We start from the raw sequence: 26,782 nt of genomic DNA, 5'->3' as shown, positions 1-26,782 counted from the left end.
CTCTAATCTTTCCAATCATAAGCTAATGACTTCCTCTAATCCTTCACCATTCTTTCCAATCATAAGCTCATTACTTCCTCTAATCCTTCAACATTCTTTCAAATCAAAAGCTCAGGACTTCCTCTAATCCTTGACCATTCTTTCTAATCATAACTTCATAACTTCTCTAATCTTTCCAATCATAAGCTAATGACTTTCTCTAATCCTTCACATTCTCTGCAATCATAAGCTCAGGACTTCCTCTAATCCTTCAGACCTCATTTATCAGTAATTTCTAAGCTTAATTTTGTTCTTCCAACCTGCTGTTCCCGTTGAGCTCTGAACTTTTACCTAAAACAGTGAAATATCAAGATCAATCTCCTTACGATTTACTGTTACCATACATTGAAAACCAGTAAAACAGAGTGACCAGCATGTCCTAATTTCATCATAACATCACCATGTAACATCAAAAATAACCAAGCAAACCAATTTCTCAAATGTAAGATATTCAGTTTCTAAATCTACAATCTGAACATTTCAACACCTAAGAGATAAAATTTCCAAATCTACAGAAGATTAGACTTCAAAACCTACAATATCAAATTTCAAATTCTAAAAGATTACATTTCAAATTCTACATGATTAAATATTTAAAACTAAATTACTAAATTTAAAAACCTACAAGTTTAAATATCAAAATCTACGAGATTCAATTCCAAAACCTAACAGATTCAATTCCAAATTCTAACAGATTCATTTGCAAAATCTAGCAGATTCAATTCCAAAACCTAATATATGCAATTCCAAATTCTAACAGATTCAACTCCAAAACCTAACAGATTCAATTCCAAATTCTAACAGATTCAATTCCAAACCTAATAAGATTCCATTCCAAACAGCAATTCCCAAATCTATCCGAGACCAAAATGAAACCCAGAGCTTCCAGTATATATCCCACCTCAAAGGCATCAATGATTCGCCGAAGGAAACCGCCAGCCCCTGCTGCTGCTGCTGGTGCGTATTCCAGTTCCGGAAAACGGTGGACTTCCGCATGCATGCGGCGGCGCAAGCAAAAGGTTCAAAGGGCAGAGGAATCCAATACGAGGGGGACGGACGGACACGCAAGCAACAACAAACTGTCCTGCCTGCGGCCACCCCACAGCCCGACCCTTGCTTGTATTACAAGGCAGGGGAGAGGAGGAGACGTTGCTTGCTTGCCAGCTCTCTATTGAAAATACCTTTGCTCTGGACTGCACGAGGGTCGGAAGGGAAGGGAGAGGACACGCATGTCCACAAAGTTACTCTGAACGCCCTGAACAAAGACGATGAATGCTATTCATGACGGGTCTCCAAATGTCCTGGGTAAACCAGAGGTAATAGTGAAAAATATATATTAGGTCTCTGTGTATATAGTAGATTTTTCCACTCCGAGACAATGCGACCTAAGGGTAAGTAGGTAATGACTCTACGGTTCCTGGATAAATGCATTTCTCCACAGCGCTAGATTTACCACCAAGTATCTAATTAAGTATTGGGTTGACATTTGCACACACACATATATATATAATATATATATATATATATAATATATATATATATATATATATATATATATATAGTATATATAGTTCTTGGGTAAACATTTGTGTATATACTGTATAAATAAATAAATAAAATAAATATATTATATCTATATATATAAAATAATAATATATATATATATAAATATCTATAATGTATTACAAATGCTTACCCAAGAACTTATTTAGATACTAGTGGTTAGTCGAATGCTGAGAATTGCATTTAGCTAGGAAATGTATATAGTGCATATATACATATGTATACTCACACACACACATGTATCATATATAAGAATGTGGGTAAGGCTGCACCAACTGCTCTTCTTCCCTTACCTCAGGCTCTCGCCTGTTTAATTCTTGAATAATCATAAAGATACCAATCGCACAGGATAAGGTCAAATGGCTTATCGACCGAGAGCAAGCTTTCACCAAAGACAAACAAAAAGCAAAGAGAAGAAAGCTCCAGGAAAGTACGGTTCAAAACAACCAACACATCCTACGGTAAAGGTCATGGCACAATCAGTTCTACATTCACTCAACCCCTACGCAAACAGCAACAAAAACCGCCTCAAGCAACGGCCCTTCTCCTCCTGGCAATACCGGGAGAAAATGATAGCGAGGTATCGCCGTCGATCACATAGTAGTAGTGGGCGCGAGTTCCCCAGAGCGCGGCTGGTGGTACCCAAGGCCATATATTGCAAGGGAGGAACCCGTTTCAAACCGTCTGACCTAGTAGTAGTCTGCAGGTGCCAACCGCATGACGTACAATGGTCTAGCGCTTACTCGGGCAAGTGATTGTGAAGGTGTTCGATGTACTTTTACTATGGACCTTTAGCTAACCCAGTCTCTCGTGGAGCACGCACATAGGCCTAACATGCTTTGGGTGGATCGTCAACTCGAGACACTCAACTTTTTTTGCTTTTACTATTAACTAGTCCACTATGAGAAGTTAGTAAGACCCTAAAGAAAAAAAGTGTGCATGAAGTAACTATAAGCTGTATCATCTATGGGAATTCCCAAAGGCCTTGTAGGCCTACTAGGATTCATGGACAAATATCATAAATCTGTTATTTATAAGAGAGAAATTCAAATACCTCTCTTGTCCTATTTAAATCTTCTAGATGCAACGCACTTTATTAGTGGGTCACGATCCAATTCTCGAGAACTTATACTAAAAGCATTCTAAAAACTAAAATGTCTGAACGTAGGTAGTAAATATATACCTACATATACATTGAATTAAGAACCGTACGTTAGCATTATTCAAACGAGCCCTCATAAAAGAGAATGTACATTTCACATAGAATCGAAGATTTTGTCAGGAATATTAAATGGACACATTGCGATTTCGTGTACTGGGGGAGTGGGGGGGGGGGGGGGGGGGAATTCTCTTCGAATCCGTTCATGAGAATAATAATCATTCGTCTGGTTTGGACGAAAAACGTCACCAACAGCTCGATCCAAGTCAGACGACCATGGTGAATGCACACCATAAGCAGTAATTCCCTCTCGACCCATTCACTCATTCTCTTGATAGGAGAATTAATCAACCATTTAATTAACATGACTTGTAACTGTGCTGCTAATACATCCATTAACCTTATAACAAACTTCAACAGATGATTGTGTTATCAACATACGATACAGATCATTACCAAAGTATGTCGTTAAGTACTACATGAATATAAAGTTAAATAAACGGGAACTGCCTCTGTAGCCTTCTCTAGGGTATACATGAACTTGGAAACTTAAGTCGACTTGGCAATTTTCACGTCAAAGTTACTTGAGGATAAACGGCTATCCCAGATTCTCAGCCAGTCTGACTGCGACCAGCCACAGTGATGTAACCACCAAAATAAGCGATTCGTTGCTTATGTAAGCTGAGACGAAAAGCGCCTAAGTGTGTCAATGCACCCTTTTTCACTGGGAGAACAGCTTCTCTTAAACATGTGATCTTACTTCATTGTAGAACAAAGGCCACAGAAGATAATAAAACGGCATCATCTCTGTATAGTAAAATAGAGGGACTCCTTCCATGAATAAAAAGGTTGTCATCCTTTCACTCATATAAAAAAAAAAACAACCGCATCTTCCTTTGCAAAAGAGCACGTGATCTAAGCTACAGAATGAAGAAGAGCACCCATATTAGGCCTACATCGACAACAAAGAATATAGCTACTACGTGCACATACAAATAACAGGGGAAGGCGTAGAATGCGCGTGGTAGAACATAAAAATGAATCTGACGTCATTATGCACACAGAAAACCTCTTATTCTCTAAAAATAAATAAAACCTTGTAGTACTCACCGACCTACTGAGAAACCAGTCGAGGAATATGATACTCTCCTTCGTCACTGGCACGAGAAAAGGGGCCTCCAACTTCGATAAAACTCGTATAACTTTCAATACGTCTGAACTACAGACTAGATTAAATCATCTTTATAAGCAATCCAAGGTCTGGGAAACATTCGTGAGTTATTTCTTTATGCCGACAAATGTCATGGTTCTTCCATTATTAATGAGAACTCGATTATAGAAACCTCTTTTTTTTCACTGATAAATCGGCTAGACTGAACTGTGGATAGGTAAGTGAATCCGAATATAAAAGGCTTCTACCATACAACGTCTAGTAAGGTAAATAAATTAATGAAAACTTACTGGTAATTATCTGCTTTGCAAAAAGCCGCATTAAATCTTTAAAAAATATTGAAATGGCACTACTGATTTTCCTACGAGAGAGAGAGAGAGAGAGAGAGAGAGAGAGAGAGTCGATTTACGTTCATTCCAACGCCAAACCTTCTTGTTGTGGCTGGGTAAGTTAAGCAGATTTCATCCTTACATGAAATTTATTTCAACAAATAAATTTCGACGAAGCTTAGCCCTAATCTACTGCAGATACACGAACCTAACATCTGAAGTGTATATAGTCACCTTCACCAGGAAAAGGAGGAACCCTTATGAAATTTGGATGTCTTTACTCTTCAAAACAAACGACCTTCACCAAGGGGGGCACCCATCTGAAATTTGGGGGTCCTTACTCCTAGAAACAAAGGTCTGGGTTACATTGAGGTGCCGAGAGTGATAGCTAGCTAGTAACAGAAGTAGCTACACAAGAAAGACGTCTCCTTTGTTCAGCTGGGTGTCTTTCGGTGGCTAAAATACTAAGTTTGCGCTTCGATACGTGACTTATGGTGAATTATGACGAAGGGACGGTGTATTAATCCTTTATAGGCTGAAATGGGGATACCTCGAGGGTTTGTATCGAAGGCAAAATTAGGTACTACTACAACTTACCCATTCGGAACTCGGTTTTTTTTTTTTTTACCCTCTCTCTATGTTTTAGTCTTCTGGGGACATTCGTGCAAGCCTTCAGGGCCTTACCAACAACTCACCTGGAATAGGATGACTGGGGACGCGTTCGCCGAAGCCCTTGCTGTGATAGACGCCGCTGACGGGGGAACAGGAATCGACGGAGGTGGCCGACACCACAACATCTCCTCCGCCGTCCAGCCCCATCGCGGCAGCCAACACCACCACCATCACTAGTAACCTGGCCATGGTTCACTTACAAAACACTTAAAAACAACGACCCCTACGGCTATCTAAGGAGGCTCCGGGAGTCGATTGGCAGAGCCCTTGGATTCGCTAACACAGCTTCTTAACCACTAAATAATTTTTCATTTTCATCGGCGGGTTCCAATCGAAACGACATTCACGCGTCACAACTCACAGCAGACTCGTCTTCCTCCTTTTCGCCCGCTCCCCCCTCCCGAGCCCTCGCTGCCGGCCGCCGGCTGGCGGAAACTGTCGTACCACAATCACATCGATACAGTTTTGCTTCTATGCTCAAAACGGCATTTTTTGTCATAAAATTGGCATTTTTAATTATATAATCATATATTTCACTTAATGTAACTCACTCATATGCAGAAAATGACACGGTTCTATACTAGAGCGAATTGCCTGGCAACGTTGCTCAGACGTCTGGTACCTCCCCGGAACCCACCATCCAAACCAATCCGGTAAGAGGAAGGCAGCAGCTGTTCCTTTTCCATCCATACCATCTGTATCAAAATTGTTGCTAATAAACCCCAACCATTTTATGTAAAACTTTCCAGGGGCAGAAACGAGCAACAGTCGTCAGAAGATGACGGCAGGAACTCGTTACTCGTGCCGTAGATTGACGTTTCGTCCGTCTGCGCCCTGGAAACCGCCAAGCCAGCATCCCCTCCTCACCCCCCCCCCCCCCCACACTGCAAAAATAAATTTTCATGAGCACGTCGTCTGAATCGACATATTGCTGAAAATTACTGTGATTCTAGGGGGGTGTGATGACGAGACGGACGCCGACGAGCCAGCCAGAGTACGATTCTGAAGAGTCGTTGACTGTCTGCAGTGAAACGTCGGAAAAGATTGTTCCTATTCGTGCGCTGGAGAAAATGCTCTCCATCAAAAATAAAATCTAACTCACACGAAGTGATGTGTGGACTGACTGATTTGAACGTTATCTGGTGTCGCAACGACAAAGGTCAGTTTTAGCCTTTTATTCGCTGTAAGCAATAGGGAAACAGGAAGTAAAGCAGTTATTTGCCATATATAAAACTCATTCAATTCCTTTCATGTATTTGCTTGATGATTTATTTAGCTAATTTATCACTCTTCTTTTGTTTATAAATGTTTCAGTCGTAGCTGTACCTACGTTTAAAAAATAGTCTAATCATTTTTTCGGCTTATATAATTATGTAATTCTTATTGATGGTTGCTTTTTCCAAACATAAAAAAATATGCCAGTAAAACGTGATAACCTCAAATTACAGACAATTTCGCAGCGCCTCATTGGCGTGGTTGGTTTGGTGTTTGCTTCTCACCTCGGTGGTCACGGGTTCGATTCTCGGCCATTCCATTGAGGAGTGAGAGATGTGTATTTCTGGTGATAGAAGTTCACTCTGGAAGTGGTTCGAAAGTCACGTCAAGCCGTTGGTCCCGTTGCTGAATAACTACTGGTTCCATGCAACATAAAAACACCATACAAACAAACAGACAGTTTTGCAAATGTGTAAATACTACTTTTTTCAATCACAAAAAATATCTAATAATTCATTTTTTTCCAAGATTTCAGGGGCTCCTCTGCCTGCATTTCCAAGGAACCAAATATTATAAACAGCGAATTTGTGTTTTTGGAATATTTTGCGCACAATATATATATATATATATATATATATATATATATATATGAATATAATAATCAAACATTTTATTGGCTTACTAATCACTCATGTACTGTGCTGTATACTACCTCTCCCTCTTCGTTATCGTCTCTCTCTCTCAAACCCAGCTGCGACCTACGACAGTCGACAAACAACCAGATGCATTTTTATTAGACCAACGGAGGCATGCTGAGATTAAGCACTGGTAAATGGAAAATAAACTCAATCGGAGAGAGAGAGAGAGAGAGGGGAGGCTTATTTTCGTTACGTAACAATGATATTAAAACAGTTACGTGTGCCAAACTGTTTTCCCTCGAATGCACACAAACTTTTATAGGGATATATGGAAAATACATAGATGAATAACGTATATTGCTCGTGTCTGCTTGAGAGCGAGCGAGAGAGAGAGAGAGAGAATGATCAAAACAAAGCCATTTTGTGTACAAAACATTATCCGTTTTTAGTAGTCTGTAAAAGAAAATATTGTGCCGGCTCGTCCGTCCGCCCTCAGATCTTAAAAACGACTGAGTGAGTCTAGAGGTCTGCAAATTGGTATGTTGATCATCCACCCTCCATTGATCGAACATACCAAATTGCAGCCCTCAAATCTCAGTAGTTTTCTGTTTATTTAAGGTTCTGGCAACGACATAGGGCAGGCCACCACAGGGCCATGGTTGAAGTTTCACCAGCCGCGGCTCATACAGCATTATAACAAGACCACCAAAAGATAGTCTATTTTCGGTGACCTTCATTGAACGCTTTTCTTCCGCGCACTTTATACTTGCTCTTAGTTCATGATGCTGGCAATAGATGGCAGTGTTTCCCAGCGAGCGTTCCGTGTCACTAGGGGAGGGAGGAGGTATACTCAAATGAATTCGTTCTAATTAGTCCCCCGTGTCATTGCGTGTGTTCCGGGCGTAAGATTCGGTGGGATTAAGGTGGCGGCGGGTCAGTTCCAAGATCTTATAAACTACCGAGGCTAGAGGGCTGCAATTTTGCGTATTGACCATCCATCCTCCATCAACAAATATACCAAATTGCAGCCTTATTTATATAAGGATAAAGTTAGCCTTAATCCTGCATCTGGCAACGATACTATAATCCGGGCCACCACCGGCCGTATTTAAAGTTTCATGGGTGGCGACTCATACCTCTTTATACCGAGACTACCAAAGATAGATCTCTTGTCAGTTGCCCTGATTATACGATGTACAAAAAACTTGATTGCGCCGAAGACATTTCTCCATATTTGTTACTTGTTTTGACTCAATCCAGTTGTTTCAGATGCGGTTCTTCGCTATCATGAGGGCTATACAAGTTTTATCAATAAACTATATTCCCCTAAAATAGCCAAGTACTGTCAAAAGCATAAAAATAAAATAAAATGAACATGGATTTGGAAAACAATTCTATAACAATGACTGATGTCATTTATGTATTTTCATTCAGTGAAACAGGAAAAGATATATATATATATATATATATATATATATAATATATCTATATATATATATATATATATATATATAATATATATATATATATATATATATATATATTTATATGTGTGTGTGTTACTTTGAGCCCCATTTTTATTACTCCCTGTATATAAAACTAAATCAATATAAAAAAATAGGAAAATCCTACAGCGGGAGTGTAGTTTTTCTGTTGAAGAATGTCTAGTACGGTGAGGATGATGTCATATCATAAAAAAAAAAAACCTGTGTCGCTCTTGTATAGAATGACTTTTTTTTGTGTGTGTGAAATAAATCAGGAAGTGTTTTTCCCCCATCAACACTTCACATTTGACCTTTAATAGTCGGATAACAGTCCAAACGGTGAACAGTACATTTCCTCTCTCTCTCTCTCTCTCTCTCTCTCTCTCTCTCTCTCTCTCTCTCTCTCTCATACCCATAGATCGAGCTGTTGAACTTCAAAACTTGAATGACAGTCCAAACCATACATTTTCTCTCTCTCTCTCTCTCTCTCTCTCTCTCTCTCAGACCTCTTGATCGTGATGCCGAGCTAGATTTACGTTAGATTAAAAAAATAAGTAAATAAATAAATAAGTGCTGGATTATTTCGTGTCCGTTTTAGTAGAGTAACGAAGATTTGAACGTAAAATATTTGCCAGTTGAAAAAAACGTCTGTGAAATGAATAAACATTAGAGAAAACGAATAATTTAAATTATTCATTGTGAACCCCGTATAAAAGCAACGCCATCTTGAATTCAAGATGGCGTTCATAGGAAGGTAGTGCCGTCGGTGCACCTGGCGCGGTGCACTGTAGGCAATACTTGAACTTCGGTGCAACGTCCCTAGCTGCAACCCATTTCGTTCCTTTTACTGTACTTCGGTTCATATTCTCCTTCTTCTCTCTTACTTTCCACTTTCTCCTAACAATTGTCTCAACATTAACTTCAGCGTTGAATGCCCTCATAGGTCCCAGCGCTTGGCCTTTAGTATACCAGTTCATATAGACCTTGTGAAGTAATTCAGGTACTTAGAATAAATATTATTCGTAATAAATAGCAAAAAAAACTCCATTATTATTATTATTACTTGTATAGTTAACAAGGGAAGAATATCTCACGACTACAGAGTTCCTCATTGAACGAGTCGGTTGAGTGCCCAACGATCAATTTGGTAGACCGAGTTCTCTTCCAGCTGCTGGTAATGCGGAACCAGAGGAATTTATTTCTGGTGATTAGAAATTCATTTCTCGGTGTGGTTCGGATCCCACAATAAGTTTTAGATCGCGTTGCTAAGTAACCGATTGGTTCCTAGCCACGTAAATATATAATATATATATATATATATATATATATATATATATATATATATATATATATATATCTATATAATCCTTCGGGCTAGCCCTTAGGTGTGCTGTTAACCAGCTCAGTGGTCTGGTTAAACTAAGATATACTTGGTGACTAAATACTTGATTAAAAGCGGAAATATTTGCTTTCCAAAACACGAACATCCTATCCAAAAATGGACGAAGAGGAGACCATCCGTCGATGGTCCAAGTCATAACTGCTATTTGTTCGTTGCATTTTGAACTTTGCTTTTGTACCCATTACGGGCTGATCTGTGAGCAAGAGCCCGTGTTGGCACAAGGCCAGCTTAATCTTAAACAACATTTGTATCTTAAATGCCACTGTTTTGATCAGAAGGTAATGGAGGCAAGGTGTCATTCTGAACAGAAGGTAATGGAGGCAAGGTGCCATTCTGAACAGAAGGTAATGGAGGCAAGGTGCCATTCTGAACAGAAGGTAATGGAGGCAAGGTGCCATTCTGAACAGAAGGTAATGGAGGCAAGGTGCCATTCTGAACAGAAGGTAAAAGAGGCAAGGTGTCATTCTTAGCCCTTTGCACTCCTACGAGGTGGAAAAATTGACGGAAACCTATCTTGGACGGCCACGCCCAAAAGACTGATACGGAAGACCTCAGTCTATAGAGAGCTTTTTAGGCCGATATAGGAGGCTATGGTCTAGAGAGCTTACTAGGGGGTGATACAGAAGACCACGGTCTACAAAGCTTTCTGGGCCGATACAAAAGATCACGGTCTAGAAAACCGAGGTCTATAGAGCATAGACCTCGTAGAACACTTACTAGGCCGATACAGAAGACCACGGTCTAGAAAGCCGAGGTCTATAGACCTCGAAGAAAACTCTCTAGGGAGCAATACAGGAGACCAAGGTCTAGAAAGCTCTCTAGGCAGATACAGAAGACCACGGTCTAGAAAGCCGAGGTCTATCGACCTCGTAGAAAACTCTCTAGGGAGCAATACAGGAGATCAATGTCTAGAAAGCTCTCTAGGCCAATACAGGGGACTACGGTCTAGAGAGCTTTATAGGCAGATACAGAAGACCACGGTCTAGAAAGCCGAGGTCTATAGACCTCGTAGAAGAAAAAAAAACTTTCTAGCCCGATACAGAAGACGGAAGTGATAACATTATAGCTCGAGTCGAGCTCGCCAGCGATCTCCGTCGCAACGAAGCCTCTTCACTTTCACTCCATAGACAATGGAAATCGGGGACCCCGTGGATCGACCCGTCCTTTGAAGAACGTGACACGTGGGTTCCAAACTCTCCTGGAGATGGTAGAGAGAGATTATATATACGAGCCTTTGTGCGCTCAGGTTCTCTTCGAGTGATCCTACGTGATTATCGTTATCAGCCATGATATGCTCCTCCCGATTTGAGGCGTGAATTGTTGAACCGTTTACCGGGTAATCTTTCTCCTACGCACTGAATGTATTCCCAAATGATAATAATAATAATAATAATAATAATAATATGTTTTGTTAAAGATGATGGCAGCATCAGTGGAATTGATTTTATATATGGTCTTTTCAATTCTTCTTATTATTCTCTTCTCATCAGGGCTGATATTTGCTAATAGCTGGCCGATGTTCATATCTCGGTGAAAGAAATGTTTTCTAAAAATAATAATTTATTATTGATATAACAAAAGTGGTTAACAAATCTTAGTCTAAGGGTGTAACGGAATTCCAACGTTTCCAACCGTATCATCGGTTCATTTTCAAGGAAAGGTGAGCTTGAACTGATTGAAATGGGGTCGTTCGGCGGTATTTATTGTGTCCCAGGTGCTCTGTCTGATGGGCGCTGCATTTTCATTGGCTGAACAGAGGATTAAGTCCCTGAGTCAAGCCGTCTTGCAGAGGTGGAAGCTCGCACTGCTCTTCTCGTGCGGACGCTGGAGACTGGGAGCGTAGTATTGGGAAGGTCATTGCCGATAGACGGGGGCACCTGATTGGCCCGTTCGATCGGCTCTATGGTGCTGGCGGGCGGCGCCCTTCGTGCCACCGTCGGGAGGAGTGAAGTCTCTTGGGTGGTGTTGAGGCTGGTCTCTCCTTCCCGATGTGTAGGGCCTCCAAGAGGCGGAGGCGACGGTGGTCTGCTGCCTTATCGATAATTCTGATATTAGGAATAATGTCATTCCTAATTATCCAGGATTACGCCCCATTATTAGCCAAATTCCCGCTCCTACATACCAGCTTGCGAAGAAATTGAATACTATTTTGACTCCTTATGTTCCAGATGACCACAGTTTGAAGTCATCTGCCGAGTTTTTAGAAGCACTGAAAACGACACCCCCCGGAGGAGTTATTGCATCGATGGACGTGGAGTCCCTCTTCACGAACGTCCCCGTGGATGAAACAATTCAGATAATCCTGGATCGTGTATATAGAGACGACTCCACGCCCCCATTAAACATCCCTGAGCATGCCCTCCGAAAACTCCTTGAAATTTGTACAAAAAAGGCCCCTTTCTCCACCCACAGAGGACATATGTACACACAGAAAGACGGAGTAGCGATGGGTTCTCCCCTCGGAGTACTTTTCGCGAACTTCTACATGGGTGCTGTGGAACGTCGGGTATTCGCCAACATCGAGAAGCCGTCTATGTACGTCCGGTATATTGACGACACTTTCATCAGCGCCAGCACGGTGGAAGAAAATAGAGCGCCTGCGACAAGCCTTCCACGACCACAGCAGACTCAACTTCACCATCGAAACATTGCCGTGACCGTCGCCTCCCCTTCCTTGACGTCCTCGTCGGGCAACAAGAGGAGCGCTTCGTAACACGGTGTATACGAAACCCACGAACCTGGGCATGTGCCTGAACGGCGAGAGCGAGTGTCCAGAGAGATACAAGCGCACTGCGATCAGCGCCTTCATCAGAAGAGCTCTCTCACACTGCTCTTCGTGGAAGGACACGCACACTGAATTAGAACGTGTTGCCCAAGTTTTAATTAACAACGGGTATTCCAACCGGGACATCACTAAATGCATTCGCAGAAACATCGATAAGTGGTATCAGCAGGAGCCTCGTCCCGCCGCCCTTGAAGACGTCACTCTCTTTTACAAGGGAGTATTTCATAAGAAATACAAAGAGGACGAGCGAGCCCTTCGTACCATCATAGAAAGGATGAGAAGGGAATAATAAGAAGAATTGAAAAGACCATATATAAAATCAATTCCACTGATGCTGCCATCATCTTTAACAAAACATGTTTGAGAGAGGGTCTCCTACCTTCAAATAATAATAATAATAATAATAATGACAAATCCGGGGTCAGAGAAAACACCATCTTGTATTTTTCTTAATGAAAATTTCTTATAACCCACATTTTCCTCGGAAGCGCTGCATCATCCACCCCGACACCCAACACCTAACCTAGACACCCCATAGCCCCCTCCTCCCAGCAGCACAAATCGCTCTGTAGATTAGCGACCTTTTTAGGCGTCACAGGAACTCATCCTTTTTAATCCTGTAATCCAACAATTCGGCGATTTTGTAACCCGGTGATTTATGTCGTGTAAAATTACTGCATGATTTTAATAAATTGCAACTATGGGAGCTTTAAATTTTTTTTTTTTTTTTTTTTTTGGTTGACAGTCAGGGGCCATGTTAAACATTTAATTTTTTTAAAAATATGATTAGTGTTTCATCATGTGTTTGTAATACTTTTGTTTCAATGGTCTTTAATTACAAAATAATATGTACTGTTAATTTTTTGCAATGGTAGAGTGCTCTATTATTATTATATTATTATTATATTAATTATTTTTTTTTTTTTTTTTTTGTGCTCTATCACAGTCCTCTAATTCGACTGGGTGGTATTTATAGTGTGGGGTTCCGGGTTGCATCCTGCCTCCTTAGGAGTCCATCACTTTTCTTACTATGTGTGCCGTTTCTAGGATCACACTTTTCTGCATGAGTCCTGGAGCTACTTCAGCCTCTAGTTTTTCTAGATTCCTTTTCAGGGATCTTGGGATCGTGCCTAGTGCTCCTATGATTATGGGTACGATTTCCACTGGCATATCCCATATCCTTCTTATTTCTATTTTCAGATCTGATACTTATCTACTTTTTCCCCTCTCTTCTCTTCAACTCTGGTGTCCCATGGTATTGCGACATCAATGAGTGATACTTTCTTCTTGACTTTGTCAATCACCGTCACGTCTGGTCTGTTTGCACGTATCACCCTATCCGTTCTGATACCATAGTCCCAGAGGATCTTTGCCTGATCGTTTTCTATCACTCCTTCAGGTTGGTGCTCGTACCACTTATTACTGCAAGGTAGCTGATGTTTCTTGCACAGGCTCCAGTGGAGGGCTTTTGCCACTGAATCATGCCTCTTTTTGTACTGGTTCTGTGCAAGTACCGGGCATTCACTTGCTATGTGGTTTATGGTTTCATTTTTCGTATTGCACTTCCTACATATGGGAGAGATGTTATTTCCGTCTATCGTACTTTGAACATATCTGGTTCTTAGGGCCTGATCTTGTGCCGCTTGTTATCATTCCTTCTGTTTCCTTCTTTAGCTCTCCCCTCTGTAGCCATTGCCATGTGTCATCGCTGGCTAGTCTTTAGTCTGCTGTCTCATGTATTGTCCGTGCATTGGTTTGTTGTGCCAGTCCTCTGTTCTTTCTGTCTTTCTCCTGTCACTGTATATTTCAGGGTCTTCGTCTACTTTTATTAGTCCTTCTTCCCATGCACGCTTTAGCCACTCGTCTTCACTAGTTTTCAGATATTGCCCCAGTGCTCTGTTTTCGATGTTGGACACAGTCCTCTATACTTAGTAGTCCTCTCCCTCCTTCCTTTCGTGATATGTATAGTCTGTCCGTATTTGCTCTTGGGTGTAGTGCTTTGTGTATTGTCATTTGTTTCCTGGTTTTCTGATCTATGCTGCGGAGTTCTGCCTATTCCATTCCACTATTCCTGCGCTGTATCTGATTACTGGCACTGCCCATGTGTTTATGGCTTTTATCATATTTCCGGCATTGAGTTTTGACTTGAGTATCGCCTTGAGTCTCTGCATATATTCTTTCCTGATCGTGTCCTTCATCTTTTGGGTGTTTTATATCTCCTCCTTCCATTATTCCCAGGTATTTGTATCCTGTCTCATCTATGTGTTTGATGTTGCTCCCATCTGGTAGCTTTATCCCTTCAGTTCTCGTTACTTTGCCTTTTTGTATGTTGACTAAGGCGCATTTTTCTATTCCAAACTCCATCCTGATGTCCCCAGATACAATCCTTACAGTCTGGATTAGGGTATCTATTTCCTTGATGCTCTTACCATACAGCTTGATGTCGTCCATGAACATCAGATGGTTGATTCTCTTGCCTCTTTTCTTGAGTTGGTACCCGGCATCCATCTTCTGTAGTACTTTTGTCATGGGAATCATGGCTACTACGAAGAGTAGTGGGGACAGTGAGTCGCCCTGGAAGATCCCTCTCCTGATATTAACCTCTGCTAGTCTTATTCCAGAGCTTGTAAGTATTGTATTCCAGTTGCGCATTGTATTTTTTGAGGAAGTTGATGGTATTTTCCTCTGCCCCATATATTTTCAGGCATTCTCATTAGCCATGTGTGTGGTATCATGTCGAAGGCTTTCTTATAGTCTATCCATGCCATGCTTAGGTTGGTTTTTCTTCTCCTACTGTTCTTCATTACCATTTTGTCTATCAGGAGCTGGTCTTTTGTGCCCCTACACTTCCTTCTGCAGCCTTTCTGTTGGTGGGGGATGTGTTTGTCTCCTCTAGGTAGTTGTATAGCCTTTCACTGATGATACCTGTTAGTAACTTCCACATTATTGGTAGGCAGGTGATAGGCCTGTAGTTACTGGCTATATTTCCCTTACTCTTGTCTTTTTGTACTAAGGATGTTCTTCCTGTGGTCATCCATTTGGGTGCTTGGTGATTTGAGATACAATGCTGGAGTTGTTCTGCTATTCGTGGGTGTAGGGCCTGAAGTTTTTGAGCCAGTATCCATGGACTTCATCGGGACCTGGGGCTTTCCAGTTTGGCATTTTCTTTAGTTGGTGTCTGACTGTGTCTGCCGTGATGTCTGTGAATCTTTGTTTTATTCTCCCTGTTTCTTCTTCTGACTTCCTGGAGCCATGTTGCATGTTTGTTGTGTGATACCGGATTGCTCCATATGTTTTCCCAGAGTCTCTTACTTGGTTCGGCTTCAGGAATTTCTGGGTGGTTGTCTTCCCCTCTTAGTTGGCTGTATAGTCTTTTCTGGTTGGTTCCGAATAGTTTGTTCTGTTGGTATCCCTTTATTCCTGATCATGTACCGTTGGATCTTGTGTGCTTTGGTCTTAAGCCTCTGTTTTACATCTTCTATTGTGTTGTTTAGTCCCCTCTCTTGTACTTTGTATTTCTCGTTGAGTTCCTCCCTTGTTTTCTTGCTTCTTAGCCTTTTTTCTGCCATCTCTTTCAGTTTACTCAAGTCAGATCTCATCACCATGATTTGCTTTTCAGGCGCCTTTTCCAAGGAGGTTGCTGTTTTGGTTTCTGTTGGGTTGGTTGTGACGGTGGTGTTGTGTTCGAATCCCATCAGTTCTGCTACTAATCTTGCTCCTGCATATGTCAAGTTATTTGTTTCTGTGATACTGGTGGTGTGTATTAGGCCCATTATTTCATTGACCTCACTTGTTTTCTCCCTTAATTTCTTGGGGGGGTGTTGTAGGCTTTCATGGAGGGGATCTTTGTTCTCTCTGTATCTGGCTCCATCCATTGTCTAATCTTTTCTACCCATTCCGTCCTCTCTGTTACTTCGTCGGTGTTTCTTAGTGTGTCGTTGTTTGATACCTCATCCTCCCTGTCGTCTTCTGTGGCATTGTCTCTCAGTTCGTCTTCGTGTAATTCGTTGTCGTGTGATATTTCCCTTTCCAGTTCTTCTCTTTCTGTTGGGGAGAGCCAGTTCTTTTTCTTTATGTTCCTTACTTGGTCTGTCAGCCAGCCTCTGCTCTGTTTGGGGGTGTTTATTCCTCTCATTCCAGATGTTGGCCAATCTTCTTCTATATCCTCTCTCCGTCGGGTTGCTTCTGATGTAACATCTCCATATTTCTTTATTTTCTTCTCTTGTCCATTTCTTCCTTTTTGCCTCTGTAGCTCCAATCTCAGGCTGTTGATTACTGTTGTTGTGGTGATCAGTTGCTGGATGACGACCTCCAAGTACCTGACCGTCTTCCCCTACAATTGGGTTGAATACCTGGTTGCCGGACGAAGCTCCTCTGTTGCCAGAGGTTCCATTTACGTCGTTGTCGTTTATTCCTTCATTTCTTTCCATCATTGCTGAGTTTTGCTATTTAACCCATAGCTGGGACCCTACCCCATCAGGGATAGGTACTCATTTACAGCTGAGTAGACTGAGGAAATTATGGTAAAGATCCTTTCCCAAGGAATCAACGCGAGGAGAGCGGTCACCCATCCAACGACTGACCAGCCCCAATGTTGCTTAACTTGACTTAAGTCTATTGACGACCTAACCCACTCTTCCACGGCGCCACATTATTATTATTATTATTATTATTATTATTATTATTATTATTATTATTATTATTATTATTATTATTATTATTATTAATCAAAAGACGAACCTTATGGGAAACACAGAAAATAGAGACCAGTTATAAAAAAAAGAAGGAATAAATTGATAAACTGAGGAATAAATAGATAAAAATGTAATTAAATGCTTCAGAATACAAAATAAACAGATGAAATGAAGAAACGGCACCAGGCGAGAATAGCAAAGCTTATGGAGTATATCAGAGATTTCAAATATACATATGATACAATAAAATTTTGGCAGAATGTTGCCACTAGGTCTCTTTTTTTAAATAAAAATTTAAATTATGATACCCATTTCTTTCATTATGGCTGCCTGTGCATGGTAAAACATATATAACAACAAAGAACTGTTTGTTTTTTTCACATCTTGGTGTTGATTTATTGATGTATTTATATAATTTAGCTTATTATTTTTTAGTGCTTAGTGCTTAACCTACAAAGACGAATTCTAGATGTCATTGATGCCCCTGGAAAGGACTTCTGATACCAGGATGGCAAAGAGGATAGCCTCTCTTTGGCTACAAAATGCCCCAGAGCTTGTAGACTGCAAAGCATCTGGCAGTTAAGTCCCCACGCCAGGAGTGATTCGGCTCATGGTGGTGGAGTGAAAGGCGTGTCCCAGCTCCTTGAAAACCAGAAGCTCTGGGGGAAATGAAGCTCACTTTGGCTGATGCGGTGACTACAGAGACTACAAGCAACGTAGGTGTCGTTACAACGGCGGAAATTGGCCTCGCAAACGCCGTTCAAGTCAGCGTTAGCCTAGGGCTTCTTGCACTCAAGAGGAAACCGACAGTAAGCCTGGCATACAGTGAGGGAGGACCATATATCACTGATATTTGATGCTAATGACATAGGCCCTTATATCTGGCTTCAGAGCAGTAGGCCTGGAGAAAATGCGGGGTTTCTTTGACCAAAAAGAAAACACACTGGAAGGATTCCCTTGAGCGTGGGAATTGGAACTGAAATATGTCATTTAGGCCGAAGGCTAAGCTCTGGGACCTGAGGTATACGTACCTATTCAACGCTGAAGATAATTTTGTAACAATTGTTAGGAAAGGGTGGAGGGTAAAATGGAAGAAAGGGGATATGAAAGAAAGAGTAGTAAAAGGAATGAAAATTGTTGAAGCTAAGGGCGAAAGGGGCGCTGCAAAGAATCTTAAGTGATGCCTACAGCGCACCGCGTAAGGTGTACTAAGAGCAACCCCCCCCCCCCCCGCCCCGCCCCCATAAGGAGATAGACTGAAGATAGAATGTGCCATTGAAAAGGTGCAAATGTGCGAAGAATGGTCTACGTCCATACTTCTATTTCTCGCGGCAGTTTCTCTCGTCAGGGCAGATTTAACTAGGCATATAACGGGCGAACACCACACTGTACATGCGTTTTCATATCAATCTTAATATCGTCATGGCAAGTTATATATCTATGAATCTTCACCGTACTCGACTTAGTCAGGCATATATACAAAAGATAGCTCTGCATACGTCACATATTAGCCAGAGCGATATTAGCTAATGTGGTGGCCATCTTGGTGTATGGCCACCATGTTGGAATCAAAACTTTTCCCTCCTTAACATGTCCTACTAATACAAACCATATGCCTCAGGTAAATTAAAAGTGTTATCAACTGATCGAGTAAAACTTTTCTTCAACCCCAGACAGTATTGTTTTTTTTTCTCACCCTCTTTGTAAACGAAACAAGGCGTGTTCAGACCTCCAGCTTACTCGGGGCGCGTGCTAAAATGGTCAAGTAGCCCGTAGTTTCGCCACCGAAAATTAAGATAAATAAGCTATATTCTATTAGAAATAATTTTTCTGTTTGTTTTGTTTTCATCATTCTTCTTCTTTTTAACCAAAATCATTCACATAATTTTTTTTGAGAACTCAGATGCGGTGGTAAAAGGAAAGAAAAAGAAAAAAATGTTAACCTGAAGGATGCCATAAACAGTTTTGTGCGGTCTGCGAACAGTTAGAGAACGGAAGTGGAAGAAAACTGTGGAAAAGAAAATGGGAAATAGAGGCTGATTAGAAGATAACTCAAATAAGTTAGAGTGACTACAAAATGAACGTTTTCATGTAATCGAAACAGTATCGAATAATTCATAATGATATTTATGTTTTTAAAGTGGGATTTTTTCCATTTCGCTTTTCATTCCGCTCTGCAGTCAATCAAAAAGTTGTCAATCTTTGAACTAATGTCTTAATTTTCTCATAGCTATAACTTTCGTAAGACCAAATTTATCGTCTTTTAAGTTTTGTATAAACTAGTACTCTACTAGTGTACTAGTTTATACAAAACTACTCTTGATTTTTTTAATTCAATTTTTTACGATAATTTTCTTTTATTTTATCGAAATATTAAGTTAATTTTTTCCACCCAAAAAACTTGAACCCATTACGTGTAGACTAAGCAATATTTCAATATACAATAAAATACAATATAAATGAAGAAGGAAAGGAGTATTTTTCTTCAAGTTCGTCTGTAAGTGTTTCTACGGAAGTATAATCCAAGATACAAAATGAATCTACTGTGGAAATATGCAAGCATGTTTCAATGATCTAAATCATAGATTGTAACGTCATAAAGAACAATAGTATTGCAACTATTTTTTTTATAGTATACAATTCATTTGCATAGCGAAATAGCTAGTGATATTCTAATGTTTATTTCTGAAGTTTCAAAGGGAGTTTTATTTGCATATTTATTCATTACGTTCTGTTGGATGGGAACGCCTTCATGTTTGCAGAAAATTAAGCCCTAATTACACGAGTTGTTCTAAATATAAAGTTGATTATTTGTTTACTAAAATACGTGTTGGTTGTTGTGTGCCTGCTGTGCTCATGTTGCCAATGGCAACTCATCGAGGGGACACGATACGGAGTTGCCTGTTCGGTTTTTTAACAGTTCATCGTGTAAGTATCAGTAAGGAAAGTTTTTTTTGTCATTTCTGGAATATGAAAGTTTTAAAAATTTATTTTGTCTTATTTTAAGGCAGGCAAACCGCCAGTAAATTACAAAATTTCTATGGAATCAGTAACAAACAAAGAACAATGGCGTACGAGATAGGCATACGTAGTATACGATATTTGTAAATGATTCGTCTGTCTTCAGCAAACTACGCATCTTATTCCAAAGACGAACTTTGCACTAATTAATTTTTGTTATAGAATCAGGCCATAGCATGTTTGATAAGAGTGGAATCTGTCATTCACATCAAAACTGATAGCTTACATTACGTACCGCCAAATTTCGGAAAACTGTAACGAAACATTTCCAAAACTTTCGTTCATCCAGTGCCGATGCGTTCGAAAAAAAGAAAAGTGTCTTATTCAACCTAGGGGCAGATGTCAAAAAAACAGAAATAAACAAACAAATAAATACGTTATCTTTATATTGTTGATTACCACTCCGCGTCCTTGAAGCTCTATCCCTGGACAACCTCATAAACAGCAATATTTCACATAGCGCTATACCAAATACGTACTACTATTGTTGTAAATTAGCATTTAAGAAATTATTTGAATTACATTTAACTACACTCTCTTGGCCAACGTCTTTATTTACGAACGAGATAAAACAATATTTATAACAATAAAAATAAGTAAGCCAATCGTTCGTTTGTGTTCGATTGCCTCGACTGTGCGCCACGTGATCTTCTTCTGTGAGTTTGAATGATCATATAATCGATATAAATGGGAGCGATTATGATTTATATAAGAATTTGTTACAATTATTTATACATATAATGATTCAGATGTATTATTTAAGAAATGGCTTGCGTCTTTACCGCAGTTAGTCAACGGTATCGGACGCATGTTGTGTGCTCGTAACTGTGACACCGGTCGACGTGAAGTACCATTTGATACAAAATACGTATCGAAGTCAGTCCTCGGTTGTCCTTCTGTGTTTGTCCTTTTATACTACTTTAAGGATACGTATACTTATTCAACTTTATATTAAATAGGTAAATATATCTACTGGAAGTTTAGAATTTAAAATTGTTTTTATTAAAACCGAAGATTTGTTTCGATAAGTGAAAGTAGGTAGGTACTTGAGCCTAATTTACGACTGTCTTAAGTCAGGATCGCAGTTTCTAGCTTAGGCCTATTTAGGTTAATCACATGTTAGCTCAGGCCCTACCATCCCTATAGGTTAATCACATTCTTATTAGCTTAGGCCTACATTAGATTAGCCTAACTGGTTGGTTAATCACAGTTTCTAACAGCTTAGGCCTACCTATAGCTACTATGAAGCCTATACCTAGGCCTAGTAGGTTAACCACATCCTCCATAAGCCTAGGCCTACATTAGGTTAATCACAGTTTCTGATAGTTTATAGCTAGGCGTTAAAACTTTACTCAAGTTGCTTGGCCTGATTCCCACCAGTCGGCAACTGGGACACTTTCCCACCCTTTTGGGGGGAGCCCAGGACCCCACCCCGGTCAGAGCACGACGCCCCAAGTTAGATTAGGTCGTTAAAATCTGGTTAGATTAGGACTTGGAATCGTTTGAAAGGTTAAATGTCGATTTACGTATGGGTAGGAACGCGTCCCGGTCACCGACTGGCGGGAATCAGGCCGCGCAACTAAAGCAAAGCTTTACTGCTTAGGCCGATGTTAGGTCAGTCACGTATTCCATTAGCTTAGGCCTACATTATGTTAATTGTGTTTTTATTAGATTAGGCCTAAGTTAGGTTAACCTTTTTTGGGTATTTCTACAGAAGCAGTCCGCTGGGACTGCAAGGAACGTAACCGCGGATACGACATCCACTAGGGATTGGGGCGTCCAATGTATTTCGCCGTGTTTAGTACTGGCCCCTGGGGGTTAATTGCAGTTGTCCGAATAAATATTACTACTTAAAATTCTTGTTCAGGAGGTAAAACTGCATAGAAAACCCGCCACTGCCATAGTCTAGGCCGCCACGGATAAGCACCCTAGATCTGCCCTTTTTTGAGTTGGTGTTGTCAATTAACGACTATTTATAGCTTTAGGGTTGCCTATGTCTGGGTTCCATCCCCTGACGATCAACATTTTGCGCTATACAGTTTGAACGAATTTTGCAAGAAACATGTTCAGTGTTACCACCAAGCAAAAGAGCGGAAACGGGCAAACGACCGGGATGGCGGTTAGTAAGCAATCACGACTCTCACCTAGGTGGTTAAGAAAAAGACTGAACGCGTTAGCGTGGGTGCGTGGTCTTTGACCAGTTTTCACCCAACGTGCATGCATTGCCAGATCTTACAGATTCCTTGCTTTTCAATCTCTGATTGTTTAACCGGATCCAACAAGGCGCTAGAAAATGATCCTGTTCTTAAGACCTCAGATTTGTCGGTACGAAAAATACAAATTCTCATAGACAATTTGTCATTTCATTCAACCATCAGTAAAATCTAACTTACACATTAATATATTGTTATTGTTATTATTATTTAATTAGATAAAACCTATTTGTATGGAACAAGCGTGCCAAAGAAACCATTGACTGGAAATTCAAGCTTCCTAACGATGCCGGTTTCAACCTCTCACTGCAGACCCCACACTGCAGCGGTAACTGATCATGATACAGGGCCAGTGTTTTTTCATCACCCTGGGAGAGACATGAATGTGTAATGTCCTTCACAGTCATTTAAAGATCATTTCCTGTAAACATCCAGTATCAAGTTAATCACAATCACATTATACATTTCTTAAAACAAATTTAAATAGATTTTAGTTACCGTAATTAGATGGAATCCTAAAGCTGTCTGTAGTTGTCTGCGTTTGATGTGTCGGTCAAGGCATCGCTCGACCGACTTCAGTTGTTAATTTTGGAGATATGAAACAACAGCTCTTGCTGGTAGTGTTCCTATATAAAAAAGCTCTTGTTTGTTAATCTTGGAGAGATGCAGATGATCTTGAAAATTAAGTTGTTTTTTTCCCTAAAACCTGTCTTGTCTTTTGTTTTCCTTTTATTATGTTCATAACCACTTGATTTTATTTTTTCAGGTCCCATAACACAGTATACATCATGGCTCACCTGAAAATGCCATATGATAATGTAAGTATATTTTATCAGAATTCTTTTATGTACTGCATTAAAGTCCTTTACCATGAGTTTTTATGTATTTTAAGTGTGTTTTTGTGAGATTTAGTATGAATGAATTGTTGTATTACTGAATGATCATCCAACTTTCAACTAGAAAGCACAAAGAAGATTATCTATGTTGAGGACAGTCACCAGGTACCCTCAGTGTCATAGAATGTAGCCAGAGGATAGTATCCCAAAGACGATTGAACTTATGGCATCAGTTGTGCTGTAGTAGTCTGTATTGTTTTTACTACAGGTTGACCAACATCTGTTTTCCACTGTGCTTGACCTTTGCTGTACTTAGTAGTATTTGATAATTTAGTGAAAGTTCATTTCTCCAATATATATATATACAATATATATATATTTATCCATCCATGTTTGGAGTGTAGCATCTTATGTCTTCTTTTGGCAGAAATGAATCAAAAGGAGATTATCTCATTATCTCAGAGGAAGTATGTTTGGTCAGCAGTCCATATTTATCTCTCTCTCTCTCTCTCTCTCTCTCTCTCTCTCTCTCTCTCTCTCTCTCTCTCTCTCTCTCTCTCTCTCTCTCTCATATATATATATCCACTTCAAGGCAGTTTATTGGTCCTTTCTGACTTTTTTTCCTTCTTCTTTTTGGCCAATGCCCCATATACCTCAAGAAGAGTGTCCTGCCTTCTTTTGTGCTACCTCTTAACACCTGCCATGCTACCTCTCCCCAGATTTACCTTGTAATCAATATCATCATCTTCATCCTTATTACCGTCCTTGTTTTATTGTCTCCCGTTATGTTGTTAAAATACCTGATAAGAACTTGGTTCTCTTGTATCTCGTTCCCTGTCTTCCAAAATTCACATTTGGTTTAGGTCCTTATCATTACCATTCATTCATGGTCTTGTGGCCCCCCAAGCTAGTCATCATTGAACCACTGACGTATCTTCCTCTTCTCCAGCTAATTGTTCCTCTCTCTTTCTCATCAAATTATTGAATAATCTCTCCTTTGAGATCTTGATCAGTTTTCTAGCCTCTGAACACTTCATATCTCTTCAGTTTCCTCATTGTGATGCCCATATCACTCCAGTTATGAATCTCAGCATTTTGTGGTCATGATGGTAGCAATTTGTAAATGTGCACAACAAATGCTTAATAGGTAATTTATCAGTGAGCACACAGAAAACATATTGGTATTTATTAGCTGCCAAAAGGCAGATTTTTTCTGATCACAAGGGCTTAAAATTGTTAATTCTATCATGAATGTGTGTATTGAGAATAATGAAATCATAAATGGAAGGTTAGTAGGCAGTTGTAACTATAAGTGCAGTAGTCAGCATTGTTTACCACTGTGAAACAAGGGACAAGTCTGAGTAATGTAGAGGCAGTGTAAGTAAGGTAGCATAGCAGAGCATGTGGAAGAAAAATCGTGAGAGTTTGTTGGTAAACACAAATGTTGATGGGTCTTCTGAAATGTAAAAGTGAATCTATAATGGGTTAATTAGAATGTACAGCACAGTAATTGAAATAGTGTTGTTTTGTATCTATGTATGTATATATTAGACAGGTTACCACATAATTCATATGAAATGGCGTATAAGGGAAATCTTCAGCATTAAGGTGTCTCATGAATTGCATATGAAAAGGGTTTGTGATTCTATTTGTCATCTACTTTTCAGGAATCTGCTATGGAGGTAATGAGGAAATTCACCGGAATGGCTTATTCCCTTGTGAATAAGAATGTCTTCAGTGAAGCTGTCAGTAAGTAGAGCATTTTCTAGCATTCAGTTTATTGTACTGTTCAAGGGTGTGGTGTAAATACTAATACAGTGGTACCTTGAGATACGAAATTAATCCGTTCCGAGGCGGCCTTCGTATCATGAGCTTTTTGTATCTTGGACCGCATTTTACATTAAAAATGGCTAATCCTTTCCAAGCCCTCCAAATACACCCCAGTAAATTTCATAATAAAGCTAAATTGACCTATAAACAATGAAATACTACAACAATTTGGACCATTCAATACCTAACTTAATACGTACTGCTAATATACCTGTAAATAAAGTGTATTGGCATACATGGTACATATACAAGAAATACTGTACATACATATGTACGTATGTAGTAAATTGTGGATTACCTTTCGAGTGAGTCTATCTCCGAAAGTGACGACAGAGGAGGACAAACGGCAGATGCATACGTACACTTAACTTTACGAAACATAAAAAAATGTAAGGAAAACATAAACTAAACTTGTTCCGGTGCATATACAAACCCTCGGTCCTTTAACAATAGGAATGGTACTTAGTGGCAGCTGAACCGGTCGTAAGCTTCGAACAAGGGAGTTCAGTAGTTAACTGCTTGTCCCGCTGTTGGCAGTCAGCTCGACTGCAAGGAGAGGAGTCGAGTCACTTTGCTTTCGGCTGCCGATGGAGACAGACGTGTTGTTCGCCTCACTGCCCGCTATTGTCGTATGCTTTGTGTGCTTCACTGCATAAAGATCTTCTTTTGGCTTTTCCTATTACTGTGTGATTGTGCAAAAGGATACGTAAGTACGTGTGTTTTTTGTGTTATTCATACAGTGTTGACTTTGCTATGGAATCCCGAGAGCCGGAGAGACCCCCACGCCCCCCATCAGCCGCAGATTGTGCCCTGGTGTGGAGGGCTGTAAGTTTTGTACTCGGTGTAGAAGTCCTCGGGGGGGCTGGCGCCCGGTGATAGATCTCTCCTTTGAACTGATTCGTTCGCCAGACTCTGTTCACAGTGGAAATGGCACGATCAGTGGTCGATTCCATCAGGGAGAAAGACTTCATGCCTTTTGTGGATCTGAAGGACGCGTATTTCCAGATACCCATCCATCAATCCTCAAGGAAGTACCTCTGCTTCATCCTCGATGGGACGATGTACCATTCAGGGCACTTTGTTTCGGTCTCTCAACCGCCCTACAGGTGTTCACGCGAGTGTTCACGCTGGTGTCGTCTTGGGCCCACTCGGTAGGGATACGTTTTCTGAGGTATCTCGACGATTGGCTAGTCCTGCCGAGCTCCCGCTCGCAGTTGCTACAGGACAGGGACCGACTCTTGAATTCTGCCGCGATCTGGGGATCGTAGTGAATTACGAGAAGTCGGATCTCGAGCCCAAGCAGAGGATGAAGTACCTGGGCATGCTGATCGATACGGTAGCAGGGCGAGTCTTCCCCGCAGATTCACGGATCAGTAGGTTCAGGGAGGCAGCAAGACAGTTCCTGTCTCGACAGGAGCAGCCAGCTCAGCAGTGGCAGGTCGTGATCGGTCACCTGTCGTCTCTCGAGAAGTTAGTTCCTCACGGACGTCTTCACTTGCGGTCTCTTCAGTGGAGACTAAAGGAGTGTGGGTCTAAGGCGAGAGACCCGCCATTCTTTCCCGTGTCCCTCACGGAGGAGGTGAGGCAGGACCTAGCCTAGTGGCTGGACGACAGGAACCTCGTAAGAGGAGGGCTTCTTTGTACTCCCCCCCCCCCCCCCCCCCCCTCCGGAGAAGTTGCTGGCTGCAGTTGTGTGGGATCATCATGACAAGCACCTTCACATCAACGTCC

The 26,782-nt window shown here is 40.7% G+C and overlaps 2 protein-coding genes across 3 annotated transcripts in view; one reads left to right on the top strand and one right to left on the bottom strand.

Moving 5' to 3' along the window:
- The window catches only part of LOC135205743 (glypican-4-like), a 345,257-nt gene extending 339,940 nt beyond the window's left edge, over positions 1–5,317 (bottom strand). The window contains exon 1 of the mRNA XM_064236840.1: positions 4,957–5,317. Coding sequence (XP_064092910.1) covers positions 4,957–5,122 — 166 coding nt within the window. The 5' untranslated portion in view covers positions 5,123–5,317. The remainder of the gene's footprint in view (positions 1–4,956) is intronic.
- A 15,670-nt stretch (positions 5,318–20,987) lies between these two features.
- LOC135205737 (uncharacterized) overlaps positions 20,988–26,782 on the top strand; it is an 87,964-nt gene continuing 82,169 nt past the window's right edge. For both annotated transcript variants that reach the window (XM_064236830.1, XM_064236831.1), the window contains exons 1-3: positions 20,988–21,131; positions 23,152–23,203; positions 24,889–24,970. In XM_064236830.1, coding sequence (XP_064092900.1) covers positions 23,174–23,203; positions 24,889–24,970 — 112 coding nt within the window. In that variant the 5' untranslated portion in view covers positions 20,988–21,131; positions 23,152–23,173. The remainder of the gene's footprint in view (positions 21,132–23,151; positions 23,204–24,888; positions 24,971–26,782) is intronic.

This window comes from Macrobrachium nipponense, chromosome 24, assembly GCF_015104395.2.
Source record: "Macrobrachium nipponense isolate FS-2020 chromosome 24, ASM1510439v2, whole genome shotgun sequence".
In the NCBI taxonomy this organism is placed as follows: domain Eukaryota; kingdom Metazoa; phylum Arthropoda; class Malacostraca; order Decapoda; family Palaemonidae; genus Macrobrachium; species Macrobrachium nipponense.
The sequence above is the reverse complement of the archived record's forward strand: the minus strand, read 5'-3'. Positions and strand labels throughout refer to the sequence as shown.